This window comes from Myotis yumanensis, unplaced genomic scaffold (genome assembly GCF_028538775.1).
Source record: "Myotis yumanensis isolate MYYU_CA2020_CCGP unplaced genomic scaffold, mMyoYum1.0.hap1 SCAF_3, whole genome shotgun sequence".
Lineage (NCBI taxonomy): Eukaryota > Metazoa > Chordata > Mammalia > Chiroptera > Vespertilionidae > Myotis > Myotis yumanensis.
Genome location: NW_027223754.1, coordinates 110,863,492 through 110,890,988, shown reverse-complemented (window position 1 = coordinate 110,890,988; position 27,497 = coordinate 110,863,492). Strand labels below are relative to the sequence as shown.

General features: G+C 42.4%; 1 protein-coding gene and 1 pseudogene across 1 annotated transcript in view; one reads left to right on the top strand and one right to left on the bottom strand.

The window, feature by feature from the left end:
• Window positions 1–27,497, bottom strand: part of MPHOSPH8 (M-phase phosphoprotein 8) — a 59,943-nt gene that overhangs the window by 14,097 nt on the left and 18,349 nt on the right. The window contains exons 2-7 of the mRNA XM_070409359.1: window positions 26,379–26,534; window positions 11,961–12,806; window positions 10,359–10,458; window positions 6,194–6,451; window positions 1,582–1,707; window positions 1,416–1,504 (exon numbers count right to left, since the gene is read on the bottom strand). Of these exons, the coding sequence (XP_070265460.1) occupies window positions 1,416–1,504; window positions 1,582–1,707; window positions 6,194–6,451; window positions 10,359–10,458; window positions 11,961–12,806; window positions 26,379–26,534 (1,575 nt within the window). The remainder of the gene's footprint in view (window positions 1–1,415; window positions 1,505–1,581; window positions 1,708–6,193; window positions 6,452–10,358; window positions 10,459–11,960; window positions 12,807–26,378; window positions 26,535–27,497) is intronic.
• LOC139006752 (F-actin-capping protein subunit alpha-2-like) overlaps window positions 1–27,497 on the top strand; it is a 53,486-nt pseudogene that overhangs the window by 16,549 nt on the left and 9,440 nt on the right.

Below are 27,497 nucleotides of genomic sequence, written 5' to 3'. Positions count from 1 at the left end.
AGAAGCGAGAAACACCCAACCAGAAAAGCAAAATGAAAAAAGAACCCAAAAATATGAAGATAGTGTAAGGAGCCTCTGGGACAGCTTCAAACGTACCAACATGAGAATTATAGGGGTACCAGAAGATGAGAGAGAGCAAGATATTGAAAACCTATTTGAAGAAATAATGACAGAAAACTTCCCCCACCTGGTGAAAGAAATAGACTTACAGGTCCAGGAAGCACAGAGAATCCCAAACAAAAGGAATCCAAAGAGGGCCACACCAAGACACATCATCATTAAAATGCCAAGAGCAAAAAACAAAGAGAGAATCTTAAAAGCAGCAAGAGAAAGAAACTCAGTTACCTACAAGGGAATACCCATACAACTGTCAGCTGATTTCTCAACAGAAACTTTGCAGGCCAGAAGGGAATGGCAAGAAATATTCAAGGTGATGAATACCAAGAATCTACAACCAAGATTACTTTATCCAGCAAAGCTATCATTCAGAATTGAAGGTCAAATAAAGAGCTTCACAGATAAGGAAAAGCTAAAGGAGTTTATCACCACTAAACCAGTATTATACGAAATGCTGAACGGTATCCTTTAAGAAGAGGAAGAAGAAGAAAAAGGTAAAGATACAAATTATGAACAACAAACATGCATCTATCAACAAATGAATCTAAGAATCAAGTGAATAAATAACCTGATGTACAGAATGAACTGGTGATTATAATAGAATCAGGGACATAGAAAGGGAATGGACTGACTATTCTTGGGGGGAAAAGGTGTGTGGGAGATTTGGGAAGAGACTGGACAAAAATCGTGCACCTATGGATGAGGACAGTGGGTGGGGAGTGAGGGCGGAGGGTGGGGCGGGAGCTGGAAGGAGGGGAGTTATGGGGGGGAAAAAGAGGAACAAATGTAATCTGAACAATAAAGATTTAAAAAAAAAAAAAAAAGAAACACAAGCAGGTGGGAAAAGCCATCCAAAAAAAAAACACAAACAAACAAACAAAAAAACACAAAACATTCAATATTATCCCATTTTTTTGGGGGGGGGAGGCAACCAAATTTTTGGTGGCCTTGTTTCAACAAGGCTGAAAAAAAAATTCATAAATCAGTATAAAACCCATGGCAACAATAGGAAGTCGGGCAGTTGCTGTTAATAGACAGCTCGCAATGAAACACAGTGACATGAAACACCACCCCTAATAGTGGAGAGGTCAAACCATTGACAAAATCAGAAGGATCACAGCTGAACCAAATGGTCACTTTAGGGGTGGGAATACAGGGACTAAAATTTTCTACATTCTGTAATTTTTGAATTTTATAAAATGAAAATGCAATACTTTTGTAGCTAAATAGAAAACAATTATTTTAAAAGCTAATTTACATATTCCTTTCATGAGATTGTACAAAGATATATTTACTACCTCTTGGTCCAGGTTATATTCTTCATTTGAATTAAGTGCAACCTTCACAGTAATATAATCCCCATTTTTCACAGCATCTCTCAATAAATCTAAAATGAAAGAAACGATATTAGGTTTCTGTATCTAGATTTATGAAAAGGATCCTCATAACTCCCACACTACTCACTACTTGGAATGGCATCTGTTACAGAAAAGTTCTCATCTTCCCCATCAAGATGCTTTTGAAAATCTTCTAGTTTCATCCATTCCAGCTGCAGGTCCATGCCCAGACTCAAAATCTGCTGTCTGCCATCTGGAACACAGAAGGGCTTTAAAATACTTTTTTCTGTACTGACTTAACCAAAACTTTATATACACCTTTAACATATGTCATTATGTAACTGAGTCTTCAATGAAATTTCTGATTTTCTTTGGCGAGTAAACATAAACTACCCATATTTAGAAGTTACAGTGCTTCAAAAGCTTAAAGATAAATTGGTAAACTATTAATTATAAAATAGTAAAATATGAATTGTAAGTATAAGATTAAGTAGCTCAAAGGAAGAGAGAAACTAGAGTAAGAGGAACTGCTAACATTTCTTTCTTTGGCCATTCTTCTTGTACATTGCTTTCAATCATTGGAAATGTGTAAATCAGACGTGTGTAAATAACAGTAAATGCCCTTTGATCCTTCCAGACTCGGATCACACTTTTCCTCCTGAAAGCCCTCTCTATTGAGTGAACTCCAGGCCCCACCACCACCATTAAGCAAATGCTGGTCTCAGCTGTCCGATCCCTGGACTCAGTAAGTGAGTCTTAAGCATAACTCATTTGGGAGAAATTAAAAATGACTGAAAAGCACAAATAGTTAAAGGATTTTACCTAAAACCAATTCCTCAAATGACACAGATGTTAGGCAGTTAACCTTGCCATAGAAATGGACTTTGTAAAAGCAATGCAAATACACTTCTCCCAAAGCTCTCAACTGGAACCAGCACTGAGCATGGAGACATGACAGCACAGCCTCGAGTGACACACCTAGATCTGTACTCCAGCTACCTGTTAGCTGTGTGACTTTAAGTCACAGAACTCACTGCACCTCCCTCTCTGAATAGAAAAAGCAGCTAACACTCCATAAGGATTATGTAATTATTTCTGTGAATTAATGCATTTAGACTATAATGACCTGTGAGGTCACCGTCGAGGAAAGCGAGCCACCTCCTCCCAAAACTGTGGGAAACCACAAACCACAGGAAGCACTGAGGAGGCCATACAAATGAGAGGCCATATAAATGGAGACAAGGCCATCTAATTTACAGGATTGTTAAGTAACAGAACACAGAGCTCCAAATCAAGAGCTCTCTTCCCCATGAATCTATCTGGTTTTTAAATCTGCAAGGACCTGATTCTGAGGTGTCTGAACACGCCCAGGTAAGTGCTGTTATCTCCTGCTATAGTTTTATACAGCAGCCTCAACAGAACATGGGGCAATTACTACTGCTGATGCCTGATACATGGTCTAGTTGGGCAACCTGTCCAGTGGGGTTACAGCTGTTATTCAACCCAATACAACACTGTCTGTATGGAAACAAAGAGGGCCTGCAGCAGCCAGTGGGCTGAACTCAGTAGGTTGGCTGATGATCAGTCAAGAGCCCTGGCCATTAATACTTTGCACTAATAGGTGGGCTATTCTAAAGGGGTTGACCCTACGGCTCAGACAGTGTGAAGCCACAGGTGGATGATGAGTGAGCTTTTGTGGGGTCAGGACATGTGGAAAGACATTTGAGTCCACCTGCAAGAGCCTAAGGCTCTTCACTTTTCCACATCCCAACATGAGGCATTGACACCTGCTGGCAATCAGGAAAGTGAGGCCCTAACAGCTGACCCTTCAGTGGATGCAGCAGATAGGTACACAGGAGTGGCCACCACAGCGCCTGGGTGGGATGGGAGCATCGCTCCAGAAATAGTGACTTGTTAATGCAGTGACAGTATTAAACAATTCATAGAGCAACTGCCACAGGAGTTGGGGGCCACACATTCATTGTATCAGCCCCTCCCTCCAAGTGGGGCAAACTAAAGCTATTCTCTGTTGCTATGCAAACCAGGCTGCCACTACTAGAGGATTAGAGAAGTTGAGAAGACAGTGATGGGGTCACGTTTTAGAGATCACAGTGCGCTAGACTGGGCAAAAGAACATGACACTGACTGGAGGCCCATCCCCCTTATGACCTGCAGGCAATAGGGCTGGTAGAAAGGAATGAGTAGTACAGCCACAGATTACATTACTACCAGGTAAACCGCCTTACCAAGGTGGGCTAAAGTACTATCCCAGGCTTCCATACAGTTGAATGATCAGCCAGTAGGGCCCATTGTGCATATGACAGACTAGGGACCCCTGTTGAGGTACCTAATGCCATAAAGCAGGGGTGGGGAACGCCTGCCTGGCCCCGGGCCCACAAAATCATTTGGTCTGGCCCTGCCAAGGCATTAGGGGTGAGTTAATTAAATGTTTGACCAAATACAGCAGGCTAATTTTTCTAAGTTAATAATTTTGTATGGCTGGCAAATGATGTTATAAATATCCCAATAGCCCTTGGCAGAAAAAAGGTTCCCCACTCATGCCATAAAGGAACATAAGTCACAAGAGACAGTCATTGCCCTGACTCGAATTGTGGACCAAAGTGCTGTGCTGCTAAGAACATGAAGCCCTCCTCACACCTGGGAGAGGCATCCATCATCTATAGGAATTTGCAATGAGATGTCCCACCGGGATGAGGGTGACTTGGCATCCCAAGTGAGGGGAACTACACTGGGACCCTGCTGTCCTGCCAGATGACCCATGGAAAAGCACCTGGAAAGAAACATGCACCACAGAGAGGAGATGAGCTGGGGGTCCCGGTCTGGCATGTTCTACTCCCAGCAGTCCATCTCCTCACCCTGTGTGCTCCAGCTGACATGGATGGTATACATGTCCTGGTCAAGTTCCTAAAGTTGCCGACCACCCTCTCCTCAAGGCCAGATTCGGTTTCCCATGGATGCCATCATTCAGCCACCATCTCTGTTCCCTCCATTGCCCTGGATGATGTTATGACACACAAGAAAGCCCCTACACTAAGCTCACCCAAGCCTTGAATGTTAGCCAACAAAGCCCATCTTTATTGAATACTGAAAAGTCCCTAAGAGAAAGCTGTCCTCTGAAGCAGGATGGCTTGGACATTACTACTGCCTCACAAGAAGGCAGACCTATGCCACTGTCCAAACACAATGTGTTCACACCATTAGTCTGCTAATGTATCACATTGAGGACACAAGTGAATGCACTGAGTGATCTGACCCCTAGCCTAGCAGACTTAATAAATCAGTGGTTCTGATCTTGGGGCTTAAAGAAAAAATTATTACTTGCTTTGGGAATCATTGTCTTAACCTGTTATTGCTTGCATATGCCTGTACTGTGGCTGTGGTGTCTGTCTCCAATGCAACCAGAGAGAGGCCAAATGAGCCACTTCCATGCTGTGAAAACCCATGCTGACCCCTCAAGGGCACATTGCGGAAGAGGAGGCATGTGACATTGTAAGGGCCAGTCACAAGGGGTGGAGTGTTGGAAGAGGTCATTCAAAGGACATGACCATCGACTGAACATCATAGGCAACTGGAGGTTCCCTCAACCCTCCCATACCTAGAATGTATCTCATCACCGCCATTCTCCCACAGTGGGAGCCACTTCAGGGATGCAGCCTTGATAGCAGAAGGTATTGTGAGACCACCTGGACTGAACACATGACTGAACATCATTTAGGCATCTCTATAAACTTTAAGACTTGGTAGGCAGTTTGGAGATCTACTTGCCTCACAGTCTCCCAAGATGAGCCTCGTATGTAAGTCCCTTGCTTATTCTACTTGCCAACTACCAATTTGGGGTGGCTGCCTTCCAGTTTCTCCCTGCCCTCTGTGTAAAGGGTGGTTCAGATGTCATCTGGGGATGCCCAAGGGTACAAACCAACATCTACTGTGTGTGTTCACTGCCTGGTATCCCAAACAGCAGAGCTGCTATTTGGCATTTGGCCTCAGGGCAAGCCATTTCCTCCTCTCCCTTGTCTATACATAGGTCCTAGCAATTGTCCCAATTTCCTATAAGCTAATGCATCTAAAAGCATGATTTACCTGATACCCAGGGCCTAATTGTTTTTGTAGTAACAAGGCAACCCAGACTATCCACTCTGCCATATATTCTGTAACATTAATTCTCTTCAACTGTTTCAAGATTCAAATGATACCGTTTTATTAGATTTATTCTGTCCTAGTTATAAGTACATATATATTGCACTCTTTCTGTTACCCTCACAGCCATGTGCCCAATATTCCACACATTGACCTCCCTCCTCAGCCAATCCCAACATCATCAGGAGGGCATTTACAAACATGCCATTTAGCAAGTGTCATTTGCTGCAAAGTTAAAAGGATAGAATATAAGTAAGTCTGCATTTGATAATTTTCTGAAAGAAATCCATTAGGTATACAATCAAGCTACTTGGCAAGAGTGATAAAGGCAGAATACCTGAAATTTGTACAATTTCAAAATGTGCTGGTCACATCATAGGGACTTATAAAATATTTGCGTGGTCAATTTAAAAACCACAGAATGGCCTAAGTTTTCAATTTAAAAAGCTGTTTATTCAGGAAATTGAAACAAAATCGTCTATGCCTTTATTTTCTGATCTTGAGTTACAATGGGAAAAAATGAGGTGAGTGAAATCATACAGCCCTGAGAAAATATGCAAACTGACTGCAAACACACTCACCAGAATTCTCGTCGGCTGGGCATATACCATCTAGAACATCCTGATCACCTTCTGCAGCTATACATGCCCATGTGTCAGTCTCATCTCTTGTATTTCTCCTTTCTTTAAGTACCTGATTGTTTTCCTTGGTTTTATGATCTTCTGCAAAATTGTAATCCAGTGGTGTTTCTTCTCTTTTCTGATTATTCTCAGGAAAATCATTTTTTCCTTCTGGAGTTAATTTAAATAAATCAAATGCATTTCTGATTTCCTTAAATGCTAGTGAAAAAAATAAAAATGGTAATGAATAGGAACCACAATTTCTGTTGTAATCAAAAGAAAATCTGGGTTTGTGTTAAAGAAACAGGTATTTCCTTAATTTTTACTAATATCTACCTTGGTTCTAAAGCATCATTAGGTTTGTACTATCAAACCCATGAAGCTGTTTCAATTGGTCTTTCTATTGGCTGCTCAATGCTTAGAAAGGGTTTACATAAAAAGTGAATGGCTGTTTTCCACTGTTATGAACCATTCCCAGTTTTGACAAGACAGTCAGCCTCAAAATAACCCCAGTCATACCACCAACTGTCCTGCTTAGACATCTGCCTACAACTGTAATCTGAAGCTAACATTGTACACAATGATCTCTGGGGTGAGTGGGGAAATGGGAGGGTACCATGCCAGCACACTGACTGTGCATCTGGTAGAAATTAGCGGATGCATGTGAAACTCCACACAAATTTTTAAAAAATATATATTTTTATTAATTCCAGAGAGGAAGGGAGAGGGAGAGAGAGAGAGACAGAAATATCAATGATGAGAGTCATTGATCGGCTGCCTCCTGCATGCCACACCCTGGGGATCAAGCCTGCAACTGGGCATGTGCCTCGACTAGGAATCGAATCCTGACCTCCTGGTTCATAGGTCAACGCTCAACCATTGAGCCACACCAGCTGGTTCAACTTTTAACTAAAAATAAAAGTGAAAAGAAGATTGGCAAAGCACTAGATCTGACATAATAACCAAAAAAGGGGCAGATACACAGAATAGGTTGGTCCCACACCCACCTGTGGTGGTTTAAAATCGGGAGGCATGGCCAGGGGAGGTATGGCCTTGACCTAGTAACTCAGTTGGTTAGAGCATTATCCCAATACGCCAAGGATGCAGGTTTGATTCCTGGTCAGGGCACATATAAGAATCAACCAATGACTGCATAAATAAGTGGAACAATAAATCAATGTTTCTTTCTCTCTGAAAATAAATTAATAAAATAAAATTGGGCCCTGGCCAGTGTTGCTTGATGGTTAGAGTGTCAGCTCGCACACCGAAGGGTCACGGGTTTGATCCCCAGCCCTGGTCAGGACATGTGTGGGAGGCAGCCAATTTATTTGTCTCTCTCACATTGATATATGTCTCTTTCTCTCTCTCTCCTCCCCCTCTCCCTCTCCCCCCCGCTCGTCTCTGTCTCCCTTCCACTCTAAAAATCAATGGGGGAAAAAAATCTAGGTGAGGATTAACAAAAAAATAAAAAATAAATATAAGACAAGTCCCCATAACTTCTGGCTGGAAAGACCACCAGGGACTGTGGCTGAGGGAGATGAAGGGCTGCTAGAATCCCAGGCAATTCCTCTTAAAGGATCCATGCATGGACTTAGTCCAACTCACTCCCTTTAAGCTCCAGTGATGGGGTAGCAGCTTGAAAGGAAACAGGGACTTATGAGAAGGAACTGAATTGTCTGTCATGAGGGCAAGAGCAGGGGAAGGGGCAGCTTACTGCCAAAATGAAAAGTGCAGGCAGAAGCCTTATCTGAGTCTCCATTAACCTGGCTCACACTCTTTACCACACCCAGTTTGTGGACCCACCCAGGCCATTTCCAGTGGTTTTTCCTTACAAATGGCCTCTCTTGCCTTATGCTTCGAACTTACTGAAAATCTCTCAAACATGCAGCATCTGGCCCCTGCATATCCCATACCTCTTGCTAAGTGGCCTCAGGCCCAGCACTATCAACAGCCAACCTTGGTTCACAGCTTTGCCTCTCCTGGGTACCTCCAAGCCCAACATAAGTAGCAGTCATCTGCAGATCACTCTATAGCTCAATGCCAGGTGGCTGACCTTGCACTTCCTGGGAGGTTCCACAGCCAGGGCATCCAGGGGACAGCTGCAGACCATACCAGATTGCAACCCTACCAACTCCAAAAGTGATACACTCAAGGGGCAGACTCCTGGACATCAAAGCCCCACTGAAGCATGTATTGCTCCACAGGATCCACTCCTGCACAGCAGCTCCTCTGCTGTAGTTGCAGCAGGGTCTCACAGCCGATCGGCCTGGGAGTCCATCCCTCTCAGTGAGGCCAAAAGCAATCAACACTTAACTACAACAGGACAGTGCACACAGCTCAGACAGGAGCGCACCTGGAGTGCCCAGCTCTAGTGACTGAGGAAGGTGCGCCATAGGGCCCTACAGGACACCTACGACAAAAGGCTATTCTACCAAGTCCAGGAGACATAGCAGCTCTAATACATAGAAACAAACATATGCAGACACGAAAAAATAAGTTCCAAATGAAAGAACAACAGCAATCTTCAGATAAAGAACTAAATGAAATGGAAGCAAACAACCAAATACAGAGTTCAAAACAATGGAACTTAGTGAGAACTTCAACAGCATGAAAAAGGACAAAGAAACCATAATAAAGAATCAGTCAGAAATGAATAGTTCATTTACTAAAATGAAAAATAATTTACAAGGAATCAACAGTAGTGTAGATGATGATGAGAATCAAAGCAGCAATTTGGAATACAAGAAAGCAAACAACAACAAAACACTCAATCAGAACAGCATAAAGAAAAAAGAATCCAAAAATATGAAGATAGTGTAAGGAGCTTCTGAGAAAACTTGGAAGCATGCAAACATTTGCATCATGGAAGTACCAGTAGGAAAAAAGAGAGAATAAGGAATTGAAAACCTATTTGAAAATAGGACAGCCCTGGCTTGTGTGGCTAAGTGTTTAGAACTTTGGCCTATGCACTGAAGGGTTGTGGGTTTGATTCCCAGTCAAAGGCAGGCAGAGGAATTGAGTTGCAGATTCAATTCCCAGCCCTGGTCAGGGCATGTGGAGGAGGCAACCAATTGATGTGTCTCTCTTGCATCAATGTTTCTCTCTCTCTCCCTCCTTCCCTGCCTCTCTCTCTCTTGCCCCCTCCTCACTTCCCTCCCTTCCACTCTCTGAGTATCTTCTGGTGAGGATTAACAACAACAACAACAACAAAAAGATAGAAAATATCCCTAACCTGGTGAAGAAGCAGACACACAAGTTCAGGAAGTGCTGAGTCCCAAACAAGATGACCCAAGGAGGCCCAAACCAAGACACATCATAATTAAAATGTTAAAGACAAAGAAAGTGTCTTAAAAGCAGCAAGAGAAAAACTGTTGGTTATCTACAAGAGAGCTCCCATAAGACTGTCAGTTGATTTCTCAACAGAAACTGCAGGTCAGAAAGGAGGTTGCAAAAAATATTCAAAGTGATGAATAGCAAGGACTTACAACTAAGATTACCCAGTAAACCTATCAGTTAGAATCGAAGGACATATAAAGAGCTTTCCAGACAAGAAAAAGTTAAAGGAGTTCACCACCAAACCAGCATTACATGAAATGTTAAAGGGTTTTCTTTAAGAAGAAAAAAAAAAGATTAAAAAAATGAACAATAAAATGGCAATAAATATGTACCTATCAACAGTTGAATAGAAGAAACAAAATAAGCAAACAAGCAGAACAAAACAGACTCACAGATACAGAGAACATTTTGAAGGTTGCCAAGATGGGAGGGGGTGTTGGAGGAATGGGTGAAAAACGTGAAGGGATTAAAAGTACAAACTGGTTTTTATGAAATAGTCTTGGGGATGGAAAGTATAGCATAAGGAATATAGTCAACAGCATTCTAATAACTATGTATGGTGTCAGATGGCTATGAGATTTACTGAGATGACCACTTAATAAGTTATATATTGTGTAATCACTGGGGTGTACACTTGAAACTAATATAATAATGTGTGTCAACTGTAACTGAGAAATAAACAAATGATTATTTTTAGTTCTGTGACATAGCAGATTAGGAGAGTGTCTCACAGTACATTTAATTCCTTGTATAAAATATGGAAATGGTAAATGGTAGTATTAACACTCACTGTTTAATCCCTTTGGCTCTTTTCGGCCTTTTTCTTCCTTGTCCAAATCATGCCTTTTTTGATATTTTTCTTTGGATTCGTTTTTTTTGGTCTCTTTCTCCTGAAAGAGAAACATGTAAGACCCAGAAGAGGAACATATAAGAGCTCATACCACTTGACACTGACACCTCTGTGTGCCATAGAACCTGACCCTGATGATTAAATCTTGTTCATATAAACTGCTTCTCCAAGCGAGATTATCCCTCAACAATAATTTAAAAAACGTCAAATTCAAAACCCAACACCAATGTCAAGTCTATGTTGAGGTTTTTTTACTATCAAAAATAAAGAAAATTAAAAAAAAATGGTACCCGCCCTAACCGGTTTGGCTCAGTGGATAGAGCATCGGCCTGCAGACTCAAGGGTCCCAGGTTGGATTCCCGTCAAGGGCATGTACGTTGGTTGCGGGCACATCCCCAGTGGGGAGTTTGCAGGAGGCAGCTGATCGATGCTGCTCACTCTCTATCCCTCCCCCTTTCTCTCTGTAAAAAATCAATAAAATATATTTTAAAAAAATGGTACCCTACAATCCTACTAACCAAACGTGACTTTTTATTTCTGCACATTCTTACCTTCTGGATGTTCTGATTTTGCAGATAACTTCGTTGTTTAAAATTTATTTTAAAAATTTACATTGCACAGATATTTTTACATCACTATGTTCATATGTATGTATGGTTTTCTTCACCATAAAATTTTGTACTTTTGATCTCATGATCAATATTTCTGTGGATATATAATAGTTCTCAAATTGATACAACATTTTCTTAACCATTTCCTCATAGCTAGACAGACTGGTATTAGTTTTTGTGAAAATAACACTACTATATATTTGTCTACAAAACTCTTTCTCCCTTAAAAAAAATTTCCTTAAGTCTACAAAACTGGGAATAATGAATGAAAAAAAATTCACCATTTTTATAGCCCTTGATATGTGAATACCTTCATAATGTGTAAAATAGTTTCATTTTGAAAACCCATAGGAAAATAACTTTTTAAATAAGGGGGCAAATTATTTAATATATTTTTGTAAGAAAAGACTTTTAATTGTTAGTGTACTCAGTGCACTATTATGTGAGTAAAAAGTGGTATATTCTTAAGACAACAGGGGGAAACATGAAGTGGGATGTGAAAAGCTGTAATGTTACTAGGCACACTAAACGCCCTAACAGGAGAAAAATTGTTCCTATTGTTCAGTGATGGCGAACCTATGACACGTGTGTCAGAGGTGACACGTGAACTCATCTTTTTTGGTTGATTTTTCTTTGTTAAATAGCATTTAAATATATAAAATAGATATCAAAAATATAAGTCTTTGTTTTACTATGGTTGCAAATATCAAAAACTTTCTATATGTGACACGGCACCAGAGTTAAGTTAGGGTTTTTCAAAATGCTGACATGCCAAGCTCAAAAGGTTCGCCATCACTGCTATAGTTCCACTGTTTCCTCATTATTAGTGAAACTTCCTGACCACTCAAAAGAGCGCTAGCTAAATGGGAATATTGCTTATCCTATAAGATTTTAACACAGTCCTTCAACCAAACCCTCCAGGAGTACTCACTTCTCCAGCAGAGTCAGTGGACCTGAGGCCCCTCTCCTCCCCACCCACCCTTGAGCTCTTTTGTGTCTGGGCCAGTGAAGATGTCAGATTATCTGACTCAGTAGTACTTCTGCTTTTGTCTTGATTCCTCTGCTTTTTATGTGCATTTTTCTTCTCTAAAGAAAGGTTCTTGTTTTCTAGCTTTTTGCTCTCTTTAAGTTCCTCAGCCTTTCTGGGTTTCTTTTTGTTTCTCCTTCCTCTGACATCAGCATCTTCATCAGCACTTCCCGGGCTGTCCAGGTGTTTATCTAGAACAGCATCTTGAGCTGCATCTATCCCTGCTTTGTCTTTTCCACTTTTAATCTTTAGTTTCTCTTCTCTGTTGTCAGACTGTAAATCTTCACTGTCCCCCTCCTGAAAGGGGAGATCATTAAGTAGATCTGATTCAGAGTCCAACTGAGATTCAACACATTTCTCTTTTCTTGTTTTTCTGTTTTCTTTGGAATCTTCTTTTATTTTAGTCTTTAAATCTCTTATTTCACCCTTTTTAACTTTCTTTAGTTCCTTAGTTTCTTTTATATCATCTTTTTTGGGCTTTTTGGATTCCTTTAATTCTTCTTTGGCTTCTGAAATTCTTTTCTTTGTCCTTAAATCAAAAAATGAAATTTCAGAGTTCTCCAAATCTGGTTTGGATTTCTCTTTTAGTTTCCCAGGCTTTGCTTTTTTCTTCTTCAGATCATCTGGACTTTTCTCTTCTCTCTGCTTTAATTTTTTCTTTTTCTTTTTTGGAGAAGTATCTTCTCTTGTCTCACTTTGCTGATCGCTATCAGAGTTTGCCTCAAATATGTCATTATTTAAAGATAGTCTCTATAAAACAGAAAATATTTAAATACTCATTAACATAGTAATTCAAAAGTTTTTGGAAAGTAGTACTAATTATATATGGTAGAAATGTCTTTTTTCTCCCCAGCAATTTCTCGACTCCTTAAAATTATTTACCTAAACAGAAGTTGCTTAGTATTACTTATATCTCTGATTTGGCAAATAAGACTTGGTAGTGGCCCTAACTGGTTTGGCTCAGTGGATAGAGCGTCAGCCTGCAGACTAAAGGGTCCCAGGTTCGATTCCCGTCAAGGGCATGTACCTTGGTTGCGGGCACATCCCCAGTGGGGAGTGTGCAGGAGTCAGCTAAATCGATGTTTCTCGCTCATCGATGTTTCTAACTCTCTATCCCTCTCCCTTCCTCTCTGTAAAAAATCAATAAAATATATTTAAAAAAAAAAAAAAAAAAAAGACTTGGTAGTGATGATGACCCTCAATTTAAGAAAATAGATAAACACATACAGAGGAACAAAACTGTTAGCATTGCTGAAGATCTGAAACTAAAGGTCAACCCTATGAACCAAGAGTTCAAGGTTTGATTCCCGGTCAGGGCACATGCCCAGGTTGCAGGCTCGATCCCCAGTGTGTGGTGTGCAGGAGGCAGCTGATCAATGATTCTCTCTCATCACTGATGTTTCTATCTCTCCCTCTCCCTTCCTCTCTGAAATCAATAAAGAAAAAATAATAAACAATAAAACAACTTCAAAACAAAAAAAAAAGTCTTATGTATGGTGATGGTACTGGTGGTGGTGGTGGTGGTAGGGAATGGGGTTGTACATGATTTGAACCTCAAAATACTCCAAAACACCAAGTAATTTGTACAGACTTTCTTGGTTGCCGAAAAAGTATTTACCAATCCAAACAAAATTCTGTTTTATTTTTTTAAGATTTTAGGTCCCAGAATAGTCGTAAACTTGCTGTTAAACTTCACTGTTGCATATGGAATGAGCTAAGATGGCATCCAAATCTCACCTCCACAACTGATATGCTATACAGTTGATCCTTAAACAACACAGGAGTTGGGGGGTGGGGGGGGAAACAGACTCCTGCACACTCAAAAATTAGAATATAACTTTGAACCCACTAAAACTTTACAGTCATGCTTCAGTATCCATGGGACCCCCACCTCCACAGATAAAAAGATATATGGATGCTTGTCCATTATATAAAACTAGGGGCCCAGTGCAAGAATTCATGCACCTTGAAAAGAACTGTGGGCTGCCAAGCTGCGGTGGGCACAAGGGCGGGTCTCGGCCCATCCTCTGTGCCCCCACCCGGCCCCTCCCGCCGCGGACGCCAGAGCCCTCTCTGCTGGCAGCCCTGCTGCCACTGCCACTACTCCTACATGCTGATGGCGCTGATTCTGCTTGCACCTGCTGACAGCTTGGAGCAATTGGGGCTGGCACCAGCAGTGGGTGCAAGCAGGACCGGCGCTGTCAGCAGCTGCTGCCCTAATCACCCCTCAGGAGCAGGGGGAGGTGGAGAAGCCTTCAGGGGCAATCAAGGCCGGCAGCTGCCGCTCGCACCTACTGATGGTGCTGAGCCATCGGGGCTGGCGCCAGGGGCTGGCGCCAGGCGCCGGCAGCGGGTGTGAGTGCCGGGTGGGACTGTGGTACGCAGGAGCAAAGAATTTTCGGTAACCACCAGAGGCTCACCCCGATGACAGCAACTGGTGCCCCCTGCCTTGGTCTGGTGCCCCCGCACACCTGCTCCACCATCTGGCTGCAGCCAATGCCCGCCATGTTCTATGCGCGTGCCCTGGTGGTCAGCGCACGACATAGCAACCGGTTGTTCAGTTGTTTTGCCGTTTGGTCTATTTGCATATTAGGATTTTACACACACACACACACACACACACACACATATGGCACATATCAATGTACACACAGTGGGACCTCACATCCACGGACTCCCACAGTTGAATCCGTAAATGGGAAAACTGAGAATAGGGAGGGTTGGGCTAAAGGTATATTTATTGAGAAAATCCGCACATAAATGGACCTGTGCAGTCAAACCCATATTGTTCAAGGATCAACTGTACTTCAAATTAGGTATGGACTGGGAGACAGGGAGAAAAAGGTACTAATTAACAAATAAATGAACCTGTTTATCAAATTGATAATATAACCAAACACAATAATTAACCCAAGTAACTTTAACACTAAACACCCTCAGTGAATTTTGTATGTACAAAAAAAACCCCTGCAACTAAATTTGGAATTTTACAGTAAGATGGGTGTAACAAATCTGAAGCTAATTCCTAATCATTGTTGTACCCAGTGCAGATAATGTTGAGGGGAACCAGTATTCTCAGAGTATAAAAAGGGAGCTAGAACAATGACCAATGTGAATGAGAGGAGGACATTGTAGTGATGGACTGAAATTACATATATCAATATTAATTTATGATTTAAAACAAAAATGTACGTTTTCCTTAAAGGGCTTAGAAATAATGGTACCCTAGTAGCAGTGAATACATCTTGGCTTCTAAACCCTATTCCCCTCTAGACAATGAGTGCTGAAGCAGAAAAGTTCATGGCAAAGCAAGGATTTGGTCAAAACTGACAAGGGAATATCAAAAGGACACAGGAGCTGGCTTGAAGGGGCTCCCACTAGATAAATTAGGAACCATTTTAGCATTAAGATGAATAACAACAGGAATGGACACAACACACTGACTAAAATGATTCCATGAGTGTACTGACACTGAGAGGGAAGGGCTTCCCTTTATAAGACATAGACTGAAAAACACAGAATAACAAATAGAAAAATCAATATTTTGCAACCAACACAGTAAAAGCTAATTGAGGCAAGAATCATCCAAGTATTTTAAAATCATGGGGTGATAGGTTGTTGGGGAATAAGAGATTCTCACAGTTTCAAAGATTACAGCCAAGCTTGGTTCTTGAACATCTCCCATCTTGAACAATGCAGTTCTCTACCAAATTGTTCACGGGTAAAAATGTCTCTGTTGTTGAACAAGCTTCAGTTTTTTACCTGACAACCCTTTCCTACTGTATATCAGCATGACAAAAAGCATCTCTCAGGTCACAAAGAAAGGAGAAAATGCTCTAGATAGAGTCAGTTTATGGCTAACATCTCAAGATATTGTGCTGTGAATATTTAAAAAAAAAAATTTTTATTGACCTCAGAGAAAGGGAGAGAGAGAGAGAGATAGAAACATCGATGATGAGAGAGAACCATCGGTTGGCTGCCTCCTGCACATCCCCCCACTGGAGATTGAGCCCACAAACCGGGCGTGTGCCCCTGACCGGAATCGAACCTGGGACCCTTCAGTCCACAGGCCGGTGCCCTATCCACTGAGCCAATCCGGCTAGGGCATGCTGTGAATATTTTTGTGGGTTGTTTTTTTTTTTTTTTTTTGCTTTTGTTGCTGGCAAATGGACAATTAGCACAATTTTAAAACAGAACGAGGCCATCAAGAGTGCTAATGTTACTAATAGTGTGAAAGAAATAATGTTCTTGCACATTATTCATGGTGGCCAAGACATGGAAACAACCAAGGTGTCCTGTGATAGAAGATTGGATAAAGAGGATGTGGTACATCTACACAATGGAATATTTTTCAGCCATAAGAAAGGATGAAATACTGCCATTTGCAACAACATGGATAGACCCTGAGAATATTATACTAAGTGAAATAAGTCAGAAAAAGCTAAGAACCATATGATTTCACTCATATGTGGGATATAAAACAAACTCATGAACACAAACAGCAGTGTGGTAGTTGTCAGAGGGAAGGGGGAGGGAGAAAAGGGGGACCTAATATATGGTCACAGATTTGACTTCTAAATTTAATTTAAAAAAAAAAAGAAAGAAAGAAACAATGATCAATCACAGGCAATTGAAGAGGCAGAAAAACTATTGATTTGGATAAATGAAAACCACTTGGCCGGTGACAGCATTTCGGAGGCAATGACATGTGAAAAAGCTAAGACGCTGCATACTGACCTCCTGAAAGACAACCTGGAAAGGAGTGTTGACAGTGACTCATTTAAGGCTAGTAGGGAGTGGTTCGATAAATTTAAGAGAAGTGTTTATTTATAGGTTCAACAGTACTGTATTAAACATGTACTGTATTTAAGAAAGGTTTTTAACACTCCGGTGTGGGGTGAATTTCCCGCCAAAATATAAGATGGCGCGGGCAATTATTTAGGTTTCCCGCGCAAAATCAGGGATTTTTATGATACCTATTACCCCAATGGGTATGAAACGGTTCGCATACGCAGGTAGGTATCTTTGTGAACGGCAAACAAACAAATATTTGGTAATACGCAGTTACAATCGGCCCGAGTTTACACGTTTCCCGCACTCCACCGCAAATCTATATGAACCGAGTTAAGACGGCTCCCGCGGAGTACGCGCAATTCACGCGAGCCGACTTAACTCGTTTCCCCCACTCCAAGTGTTAAAACAGAATCATTTGGGGGTCTGGGACGAATTAATTCAATTTACATGATTTCTAATGGGAAAAAATTATTTGGTTTTGGAACAAACTGCTTCTCCAACAGCCTTACGGAATGAATTAAGTTCGAAACCGAGATTCTACTGTACTTTTTATTATCAGGTTACTTAATATTTTAAAAGTAAAAATGTATTTTTAAAAAGGGTGAAAAAAACAATGGGTCTGATTATCATTTAACTATAATTTATAATCAGCAATAAATTAGAAAACTGACATAATCCTTTTTTAAAAAATTCTCACCTGAGGACATTATCTTAGAAGAAGGGAGAGAGAGAGAAATATCAATGTGAAAGAGAAACATCAATTGGATGCCTTTTGTAGGTGCTCCAACTGGGGATCAAACCTGCAACTCAGGCAGCACATGCCCCGATGGGGAATCAAACCGGCAACCTTTCTGTGCAGTGGACAATGCTCAACCAACTGAGCCACTCCAGCCAGGCTGACATCCTATCTTGATGTAATTAAAGTACACCACACTGAATCTAATCAAGAGAAAGCAAATCGTCTTATTCCAATTTTAAAAAATACTGTTTATTTGTGATTTAACATTAATTTTCACTTAATTCCAATTTAAATGATCTTCTATGAAACAACTGGCCTAAACTCATAAAAAACTGTCCACATCATGAAAGACAAAAGGCTATGGATGTGTTCTAGACTAGGACAGGAAACTAGAAAGACATGAAACGAAATGCCCTGCATAACAGGAAGCAATAAAGGACCTTCAACAAGGACAATGGGGAACACAATGATGTGTCAGCTAGACATCAGACAACAGTGTTGCTGATGTAATGCTACTGAGAGAATACAGTAAGGAACCTGAATTTTCCTGAGGACGTCTCTGTTGTTATGAGACACATGCTGAGGAATTAAAGATATAGGTTATCATGTCCTCATACTACAACTACCTGTTTTGTTTTGTTCTTTTAAAGGATGTGTTTTTTATTTTATGTATTTTTTTACTGATCTTAGAAGGGGGGTGGAGGGCGATAGAGGAATAAACAATCAACTGAGCCACCGCAGCCAGGGCAACAAATATCATTTTCTGCATCATGTGTATTTTATGGTAAACAGCATTAACAATGATTTCTGGATTATTTTAAGAAACCATTTCTAACTTCTTGTTATACTTACCAAGTCCTAAGTAGGCAGTCCTCCCAGAATTAATGAGAGAAAGTAACAAATCAAATATTCTTACAGATACTACTTTGAAAAAACCTCTCCTTAACACAAAAACCTTGGTGAGGTTGAGACTACTCCAGTGAGGTTGGGACAAATAAAGGGGACCAGTATGGACTGATGAACAGGGGTAGATACAGAAGCAGAGCAACATTGAACAGAATGTTAAACTACAGTGGGAAGCCTGGGGAGGGTTGGGGGGGGGATTAAGAGACCAACTGAAGGACTTATATGCATGCATATAAGATTAACCAATGGACACAAGACACGGGGCGGGGGGGGGCGGGGGGGTAGGGGCCGGGGGAATGTCAAGGGGGGGAAAAAAGGAGACATATGTAATACTCTTTGTAATACTTTAAGAAATAAAAATTATTAAAATAAAATAAAAAACCAGAAAAAAAAAAAAACCTTGGTGATTGGGAATATCACGACATTCATAGGCAACACATATGCTGCTTATATGAATGCACTGGCCAGGTAGCGCACTTGGTTGGAGCATAATCCTATACAACAAAAGGTTGGGGGTTTGATCCCGGTCAAACGAGTACAGGAGGCAACAGATCAGTGTCTCTCTCTCGCAAAATCAATTAAAAAACATTTCCTTGGGTGAAGATTATAAAAAATTAATAAAAATATATTATAAAGAAAGAAAATACAACTCTCAAAAAAAAAAAAGGCCCTAGCCGGTTTGGCTCAGTGGATTGAGCATCAGCCTGGGGACTGAAGGGTCCTGGGTTTGATTCCAAACAAGGGCACATGCTTTGGTTACAAGCTTGATCCCAGCCCTGGTTGGGGTGTGTGCGGGAGGCAACCAATTGATGTATCACTCTCACATCGAAGTTTCTCTGTCTCTGTCTCTCCCCCTCCATTGCACTCTAAAAAATCAATGGAAAAATATCCTCAGGTGAGAATTAACAACAAAAAAGAAGTAAATCTTTTTTAAAAAAACTGTTTTTACTGCTTTTTAGACAGAGAGGAAGGGAGAGGGTAATAGAGGTAGAAACACTGATGAGAGAGAAACATCATAGATCAGCTGCCTCCTGTGTGGCCCTGATGGGGAATCAAACCACAACCCTGTGTTTGGTTAACAGGTGGAGGAAGCTCAATCACTGAGCCCACACCCATAGGCCATAAAAAAGAAGTCTTACTCTTTGTGACAGCATGAATGGACCTGGAGAGCATCATGCTAAGTGAAATAAGCAAGTGAGAAAAAGGCAAGTACCATATGATTTCACTCATATGTGAAATCTAATGAGTAACAGATTAACAAGCAAAACAGACAGGCTCACAGGTAGAAAGAACAGGCTGATTGCTCACTATGTGGGGTGGGAAGGGGGCTGGGTGAGGAGGGGGTGGTGAAGGGTTTGAGCCAAAAAGAGAAAAAACTCATGGACATGGACAACAGTGTGGTAATTGCTGTGGGGAGGGGAGGTGGAGGAGGGAATAAAGGGTATAAATGGTGTTGAACGGAACTTGGCTTGTGGTGGTGAACACACAATACAGTATACAAATGATGTGCTGTAGAATTATGCACCTGAAACCTGTATAATTTTGTTAAATAATGTCACCCCAATAAATTCAATAAAGGGGGAGGGGAGTATGCCTCAAACACTGTACCAGTCACCATTAATCATTTTAAAAAAAATATATTTTACTGCCCTAGCCAGTTTAGCTCACTGGATAGAGCACTGGCCTGGGGACTGAAGAGTCCCGGGTTCGATTCCAGTCAAGGGCATGTACCTTGGTTGCAGGCACATCCCCAGTAGGGGATATGCAGGAGGCAGCTGATTGATGCTTCTCTCTCATCGATGTTTCTAACTCTCTATCCCTCTCCCTTCCTCTCTCTGTAAAAAATCAATAAAATATCCTATCTAATAAAAGAAAAACATGGTAATTAGCCGTACATCCGCTACCCTTCCCATTGGCTAATCAGGGCGATATGCAAATTAACTGCCAGCCAAGATGGCGGCCGGCAGCCATGCACTGAAGCGAACAGGGAGGCTTGCTTGCTCCAGTGACTGCGGACTCCAACGTTCCCCGCCTGAGTTGCTGGCCTCTCAGCTGCAACTCTAAGCAACTATGTTGCAAATATAGAAGCTAAACAAAACCCCAGAAACCAGCCAGGTTCAGCCAGCCGGACCACAACAGTGTATCAAATACAGAAGGTAAACAAAGGCCAGAAACCTGCTTTCAGCAGCCGAGGCCTCAGAGCTAAAGCTGGCCCAGAACAAAAAAAAAAAAAAAAAAAGAAAAAAAGGAGCAGTTGGGAGCTTCAGTCACCCGCCAGCCTGAAAACGGCCCTCAGCCCCTCACCCAGACTGGCCAGATACCACAATGGGGACCCCCACCCTGATCCAGGACACCCTTCAGGGTAAACCAGCCGGCCCCCACCCATGCACCAGGCCTCTATTCTATATAGTAAAAGGGTAATATGCCTCCCAGCACTGGAATCAGCGGAGCAGCAAGGCCTCCTGGCACCGGGATTAGTGTGACAGGGGGCAGCGCCCAAACCCCCTGATTGCCCTGCGGCTCTGTGTGTGACAGGGGGCGGGGCCACAACCTCCCTATCTGCCCTGCTCTGTTCATGACAGGGGAAGGCGCCCCAACCCCCTGATCAGCCCTGCTCTGTGCCTGATAGGGGGGAGCTCCCCAACCCCCTGATCGCACTGCAGCTGTGTGTGTGACAGGGTGCAGCGACCTAACCCCCTGATGGGCCCTCTTCTGTGCGTGACAGGGGGGAGCTCCTCAACCCCCTGATCGGCCCTGCTCTGTGTGTGACAGGGTACGGAGCCCCAACCCCCTGATCCGCCCTGCTGTGTGTGTGACAGGGGGCGGTGCCCCAACTCCCCTATCGGCCCTACTCTGTGCGTGACAGGGGAGAGCTCCTCAATCCCCTGATCGGCCCTGCTCTGTGCGTGACAGGGTACAAAGCCCCAACCCCCCTGATGGGCCCTGCTCTGTGCGTGACAGGGGGTGACGCCGCAACTTCCCTATCGACCCTGCCTTGAGTGTGACAGGGGGCGGTGCCCCAAGCCCCCAATGGGCTGTACCCTGAGCTTGACTGAGGGTGGCATCGCAACCTCCCGATCCGCCCTGCTCTGTGCATGACAGGGGGCAGCGTCCCAACTCCCCAATCGGCCCTGCTCTGAGCCCGACCAGGGGCTGCACCTAGGGATTGGGCCTGCCCTCTGCCACCCGGGAGCAGGCCTAAGCCAGCAGGTCATTATCTCCTGAGGGGTCCCAGACTGCGAGAGGGCACAGGATGGGCTGAGGGACCTCCCTGCCCCCCCCCCCAAGTGCACAAATTTTTGTGCACCGGGCCTCTAGTATTAAAATAAAAGAGGATATATAAAATACTGTCAACAATAAAAAAAAAAAATTTTTTTTTAAATATATAGTTTACTGATTTTTTACAGAGAGGAAGGGAGAGGGATAGAGAGTCAGAAACATCGATGAGAGAGAAACATCAATCAGCTGCCTCCTGCACACTCCCCACTGGGAATGTGCCCGCAACCAAGGTACTTGCCCTTGACTGCAATTGAACCTGGGACCTTTCAGTCCGCAGGCCGACGCTCTATCCACTGAGCCAAACCTGTCAGGACACATCAATCATTTTAAATCAAAAGTTGCTGTTGGGTTACACTGGAAGCTTAGTAAAGTAAAATAAAGGGATGAGAAAGCCAAAGTTGTATAATACAAGATTTCATGGGAGAAGTGTGAGCAAGTATCTTACTAATAAAGCAGGAAAGTGAGAAATTGAGAAATATACTTTAGGGTGACTTCAATCACAGTATCTAAATTTTGGGAGTAATATGAACCAAATCACTTATTAAAACATGTGCATTGCCCTAGCCCAGTGATCGGCAAACTGCGGCTCGCGAGCCACATGCGGCTCTTTGGCCCCTTGAGTGTGGCTCTTCCACAAAATACCACGTGCAGGCGCACACGTACAGTGCGATTGAAACTTCATGGCCCATGGGCACAAGTCGGTATTTTGTGGAAGAGCCACACTCAAGGGGCCAAAGAGCCACATGTGGCTCACGAGCCGCAGTTTGCCAACCACTGCCCTAGCTGGTTTGGCTCAGTGGATAGAGCCTCTGCCTGTAACTGAAGGGTCCCAGGTTTGATTCCAGCCAAGGGCACATGCCTGGGTTGCAGGCTCGATCCCCAGTGGGGGGCGTGCAGGAGGCAGCTGATCAATGATTCTGATCATTGATGTTTCTATCTTTCTCTCCCTCTCCCTTCCTCTCTGAAATCAATAATATATATATTTATATATTTTAAATGTGCTTTTGTGTTTGTATGAATTTTTTGGGGGGAAAGAATTACGAATGGAGGGAGTAGACACCCATTCTAAAAAAGTGAAATATAACTAGAGCAAAAAAGTTGGGAGGGAAAAATGTCTCTCCTTTAACCTGAACTAGTTTTGGAAATGGTTTCATTTATAAAAAATTTTAAAGTACTAAGCATTCTGCTTAGTAATTAAAAAACCATATTTATTAAAGGCCTTGCCACAGTAGCATAGTTTTAAAACACTGGATACTCCACTCCTTTAAGTGGATTTCAAGCTATAGCCCAAACCAAAAGGCAACCTACAGTGGTTAAGAGTGCAGTAGCCTGCCGAAACCGGTTTGGCTCAGTGGATAGAGCGTCGGCCTGCGGACTGAAAGGTCCCAGGTTCGATTCCGGTCAAGGGCATGTACCTTGGTTGCAGGCATATCCCCAGTAGGAGATGTGCAGGAGGCAGCTGATCGATGTTTCTCTCTCATCGATGTTTCTAACTCTCTATCTCTCTCCCTTCCTCTCTGTGAAAAATCAATAAAATATATTAAAAAAAAAAAAAAAAAGAGTGCAGTAGCCTGGCTCTGTCATTACTAATGGGTGAATTTGGGCTACTTACCTTATCAAAGCCTCAGGTTCTCATCTTAATCCATAAAAAGTGCTGATCCACTGTTCAGTAAATAAAAGCTGCCTCTGTTGTTGCTGTTATTACTATTAACAACATTACACACAGTCAAAACTGGGTCATAATATTGTTTTGGTAATTTAAAAAAATAGTAAGTATTTTTTAAAATGTGGCTGAAAACTCAAATTGTAGGGAGAGAAGGGATCAATATTCAGTCCTTACACAAAGACCTCAATAAGTAAGAATCCGTTTCTTGAGAAAATTTTCACTACATAGTTTTAAATTTAAGAACCTTTGCCAGTATTTAAAAAAAAATTATTCCTGATGAAAATGAAACCTCAAAAGCAAGTGTGTTAGAATTGGTTCAATATATAAATAGAAGCTATAAATGAAATTTCCATTATAAAGAAAAACGGGAAATTCTTCCAAGACTCATAAATAAAGCCAATTGAATTATTTGTGAAAGAAGAGAATCAAGGCTAAAACAGTGGACACATCATTAAACCAAATTTATGTGTTAGGTTTTCTGTGTGTTATTTTTTTAATCCTCACCAGAGGATATTTTTTCCATTGATTTTTTTTTTTAAATATATTTTATTGATTTTTTACAGAGAGGAAGGGAGAGAGATAGAGAGTTAGAAACATCGATGAGAGAGAAACATCGATCAGCTGCCTCCTGCACATCTCCTACTGGGGATGTGCCTGCAACCCAGGTACATGCCCTTGACCGGAATCGAACCCGGGACCCTTCAGTCTGCAGGCTGATGCTCTATCCACTGAGCCAAACCGGTTTCGGCTCCATTGATTTTTTTAAAGGGAGTTAAAGAGAGAGGGAAAGACAGAAAGAAACATTGATGTGAGTAAAACACATCGACTGGTTGCCTCCTGCACGTGCCCTGGTCAGGGCCGCGGCCGGGGAGGAGCCTGTAACTGAGGTACGTGCCCTTGATGGGAATTGAACCCAGGACCCATTGGTCTGCAGGCCGATGCTCTATCCACTGAACCAAACTGGGCTGTGTGTTAGTTTTAACATTATTCCTCTCTAGCCCACAATCAAACATTTTTCCAAATTGCTGATGAGAAAATTTAACTTCAGTGAGTTCCTTCCATCTTTTTATTCTTCCTTACCATCAGGAAGAGCTACAAAAAGCAATAAAGTAACTAAAATTAAAGTGGTTAAAAGACCTGGATAACCAGACCTGTGAATAATCTGAAATGGATTAAAATTGATAGTTTTATAGAAAGATCTAAAAATTGTGTTATTTTAATTAGCAGTAAAATCAGATATAAAAAATATGTTAATAGCCAAAACCGGTTTGGCTCAGTGGATAGAGCATCGGCCTGCGGACTGAAGGGTCCCAGGTTCGATTCCGGTCGGGGGCATGTGCCTTGGTTGCGGGCATATCCCCAGGAGGAGATGTGCAGGAGGCAGCTGATCGGTGTTTCTCTCTCGTCGATGTTTCTGGCTCTCTATCCCTCTCCCTTCCTCTCTGTAAAAAATCAATAAAATATATTTAAAAAAAAAAAAAAAAAAAAAAAAAAATATGTTAATAATGCATATTAGCTCTGGCCAGGTGGTTCAGTTGGTTGGAGCCTCATCCTGTGCACCACAAGGCTGTAGGCTCTATGCCCAGTCAAAGGTGAATAAGGGAGGCAACCAATCAATGTTTCTCTTTCACATCTATGTTTCTCTCTCTGTCTCTCTCTTTTTCAAATCAATACAGAAATGTATCCTCAGGTAAGGATCTTTTAAAAATACAAAAGTATGCACTGTATCTGTAGTAGTAATGTGAACAGCACACAAAATATTCCTTAGGTATTCAAAAACAAGATGCTCATCTCATGGATAGTTTTGACATGTCTTTTCCCTACTTTCATCTTACTCTTAACTTAAAGGAAAATATTAACATGTCCAAACTATACCTGTTTGTCAACTGTAATCACAGGTTGGCTACAGAAAGAAGAGTTGGCAGAACTCAATCAAAGCATTCTGTGAGAACTAACTGGCTATAGAGTCTGCAATAGGAATATTATCTATTTTACTAGAGGCCAGGTGCACGAAATTCATACATTGGTGGGAGGAGGGATCCTCTCAGCCCGGCCTGCACCCTCTCTAATCCGGGACCCCCCAGGGGATGTTCAACTGCCTCTTGTAATCCAGGACCACTGGCTCCTAACTGCTCACCTGCCTGCCTGCCTGATCACCCCTAACTGCTCCCCTACCGGCCTGATCACCCCTAACTGCTCCCCTGCTGGCCTGATTGCCCCTAACCGCCTCTGCCTCGCCCCACGCCCGGGACCTAGAATTCCCTTCTCTGGCCAGTTGCAGACACCCAGAAGCTGGGCTTCCCTCCCTCTGGCCTGCCGCAGGCACCCAGGACCTGGGCGGGCTTTGCCCAGGCTGGCTGCAGCCACAGGGGACCATGGGTGGGTGGCTTTGCCCGGGCTGCAGCCGCAGGCACCCAGGACCATGGGGCGGGCAGCTTGTCCTTCTCTCAGGCCACCGGCACAGCCGCTGGCGCCCGGGACAGCGGGGCATGCGGCTTGTCACTCTCCCGGGCCGCAGGTGCAGACGCAGCCGCTGGTGCCCGCAACCGCAGGGCGGGCAGCTTGTCCCTCTCCCGGGCCACAGTCCCAGCCGCTGGTGCCCGGGACTACGGGGCATGCGGTTTGTCCCTCTCCTGGGCTGCAGGCGCTGGCGCCCAGGACCACAGGGCAGGTGGCTTGTCCCTCTCCTGGGCTGCAGCCTGGATGGTCCCCATTCCTCTCTGGAGAGCTCATTTGTGCCTGGGTGGTCCCCATTCTTCTCTCCCCAGTGTTGAGTGTTTGAGCCTTTACGGTGTGATGGCTGATGATCATTTGCATATTAGCTCTTTATTATATAGAATTATTACTTCTAAGTTCTTTACTGCATCTTCTATATCAGTAAAATTTATAAATTTATTGTACAAAAAAAAAGAGAAAGAAATGAGATAAAACATGATACCTGAATATCTTTCTTGACTGCTTTAGCTTTGTTATCCACAACTTTCTTCCTAAATTCAAGGAGAACTTCTTTACAATCTTCAAGATGAACCTCAGGCTCCCAGGTATCATCATCTGAGGTGTATCCTTTCCACCGAACTTTGTAAAGGATTTTACCCTGTTACATAAATTAAAAATAGGCAAATAAAAGACATTACTGACTTGATTAAATTTCCAAAACAATACAATTACTGAGAATATGGAAACAAACTTGAAATGGAGATTAATATAATTATAAAGTATGTTCATCTCCTGAAGTGGCTTAAGAAAAACAAAGGAGCACACCAAAAGCAAAAACAAAGCTTCTGCACAGCAGAGGAAATAACAAACAAGATGAAAAGGCAGCCCACTGAATGGAAGAAAATATTTCCAAATCATGTAAGGGGCTAATATACAAAATATATAAAGAACTCATGTAACTCAACAGCAAAAAACCAAACCAATCTGATTTAAAAATGGGCAGATCTAAATAGACATTTTTTCAAAGAAGATATACAAATGGCCAACAGCAAAATGAAAAGATGTTCAAAATCATTAATCAGCAGGGAAATGCAAATAAAAACCATACAGGTATCACCTCACACGTTAGAATGGCTGTTTTCAATAAGATAAAAATTAACTAGTATTGGTGAAGATGTGCAGAAAAGAAAACCCTATGCACCATTGGTGGGAATGTCAATTGGCAGGAATGGCAACCACTGTGGAAAACAGCATGGAGGTTCCTCAAAATATTAAAAACAGAACACGATCCAGCAATTCCACTTCTGGGTATGTATCTTAAGAAAATGAAAACATTAACTCAATAAGACATATGAACCCCCATGTTTACTCAGCATTATTCACAATAGCCAGATATGGAAGCAACCTTGGTGTCCATCAACAGATGAAGAAAACGTGTGTGTGTGTACGTACGTACACGTACGTGTACACACACACACACACACACACACACACACACGGCGTGGCAAAAGTAGGTTTACAGTTGTTCATATGGAAAACTAGTGGCCCAGTGCATGAATTCATGCACACTGAAAGGAAATTAGAAGAAATATTTTAATATCGCTATTCGCCCTTTCTCTAA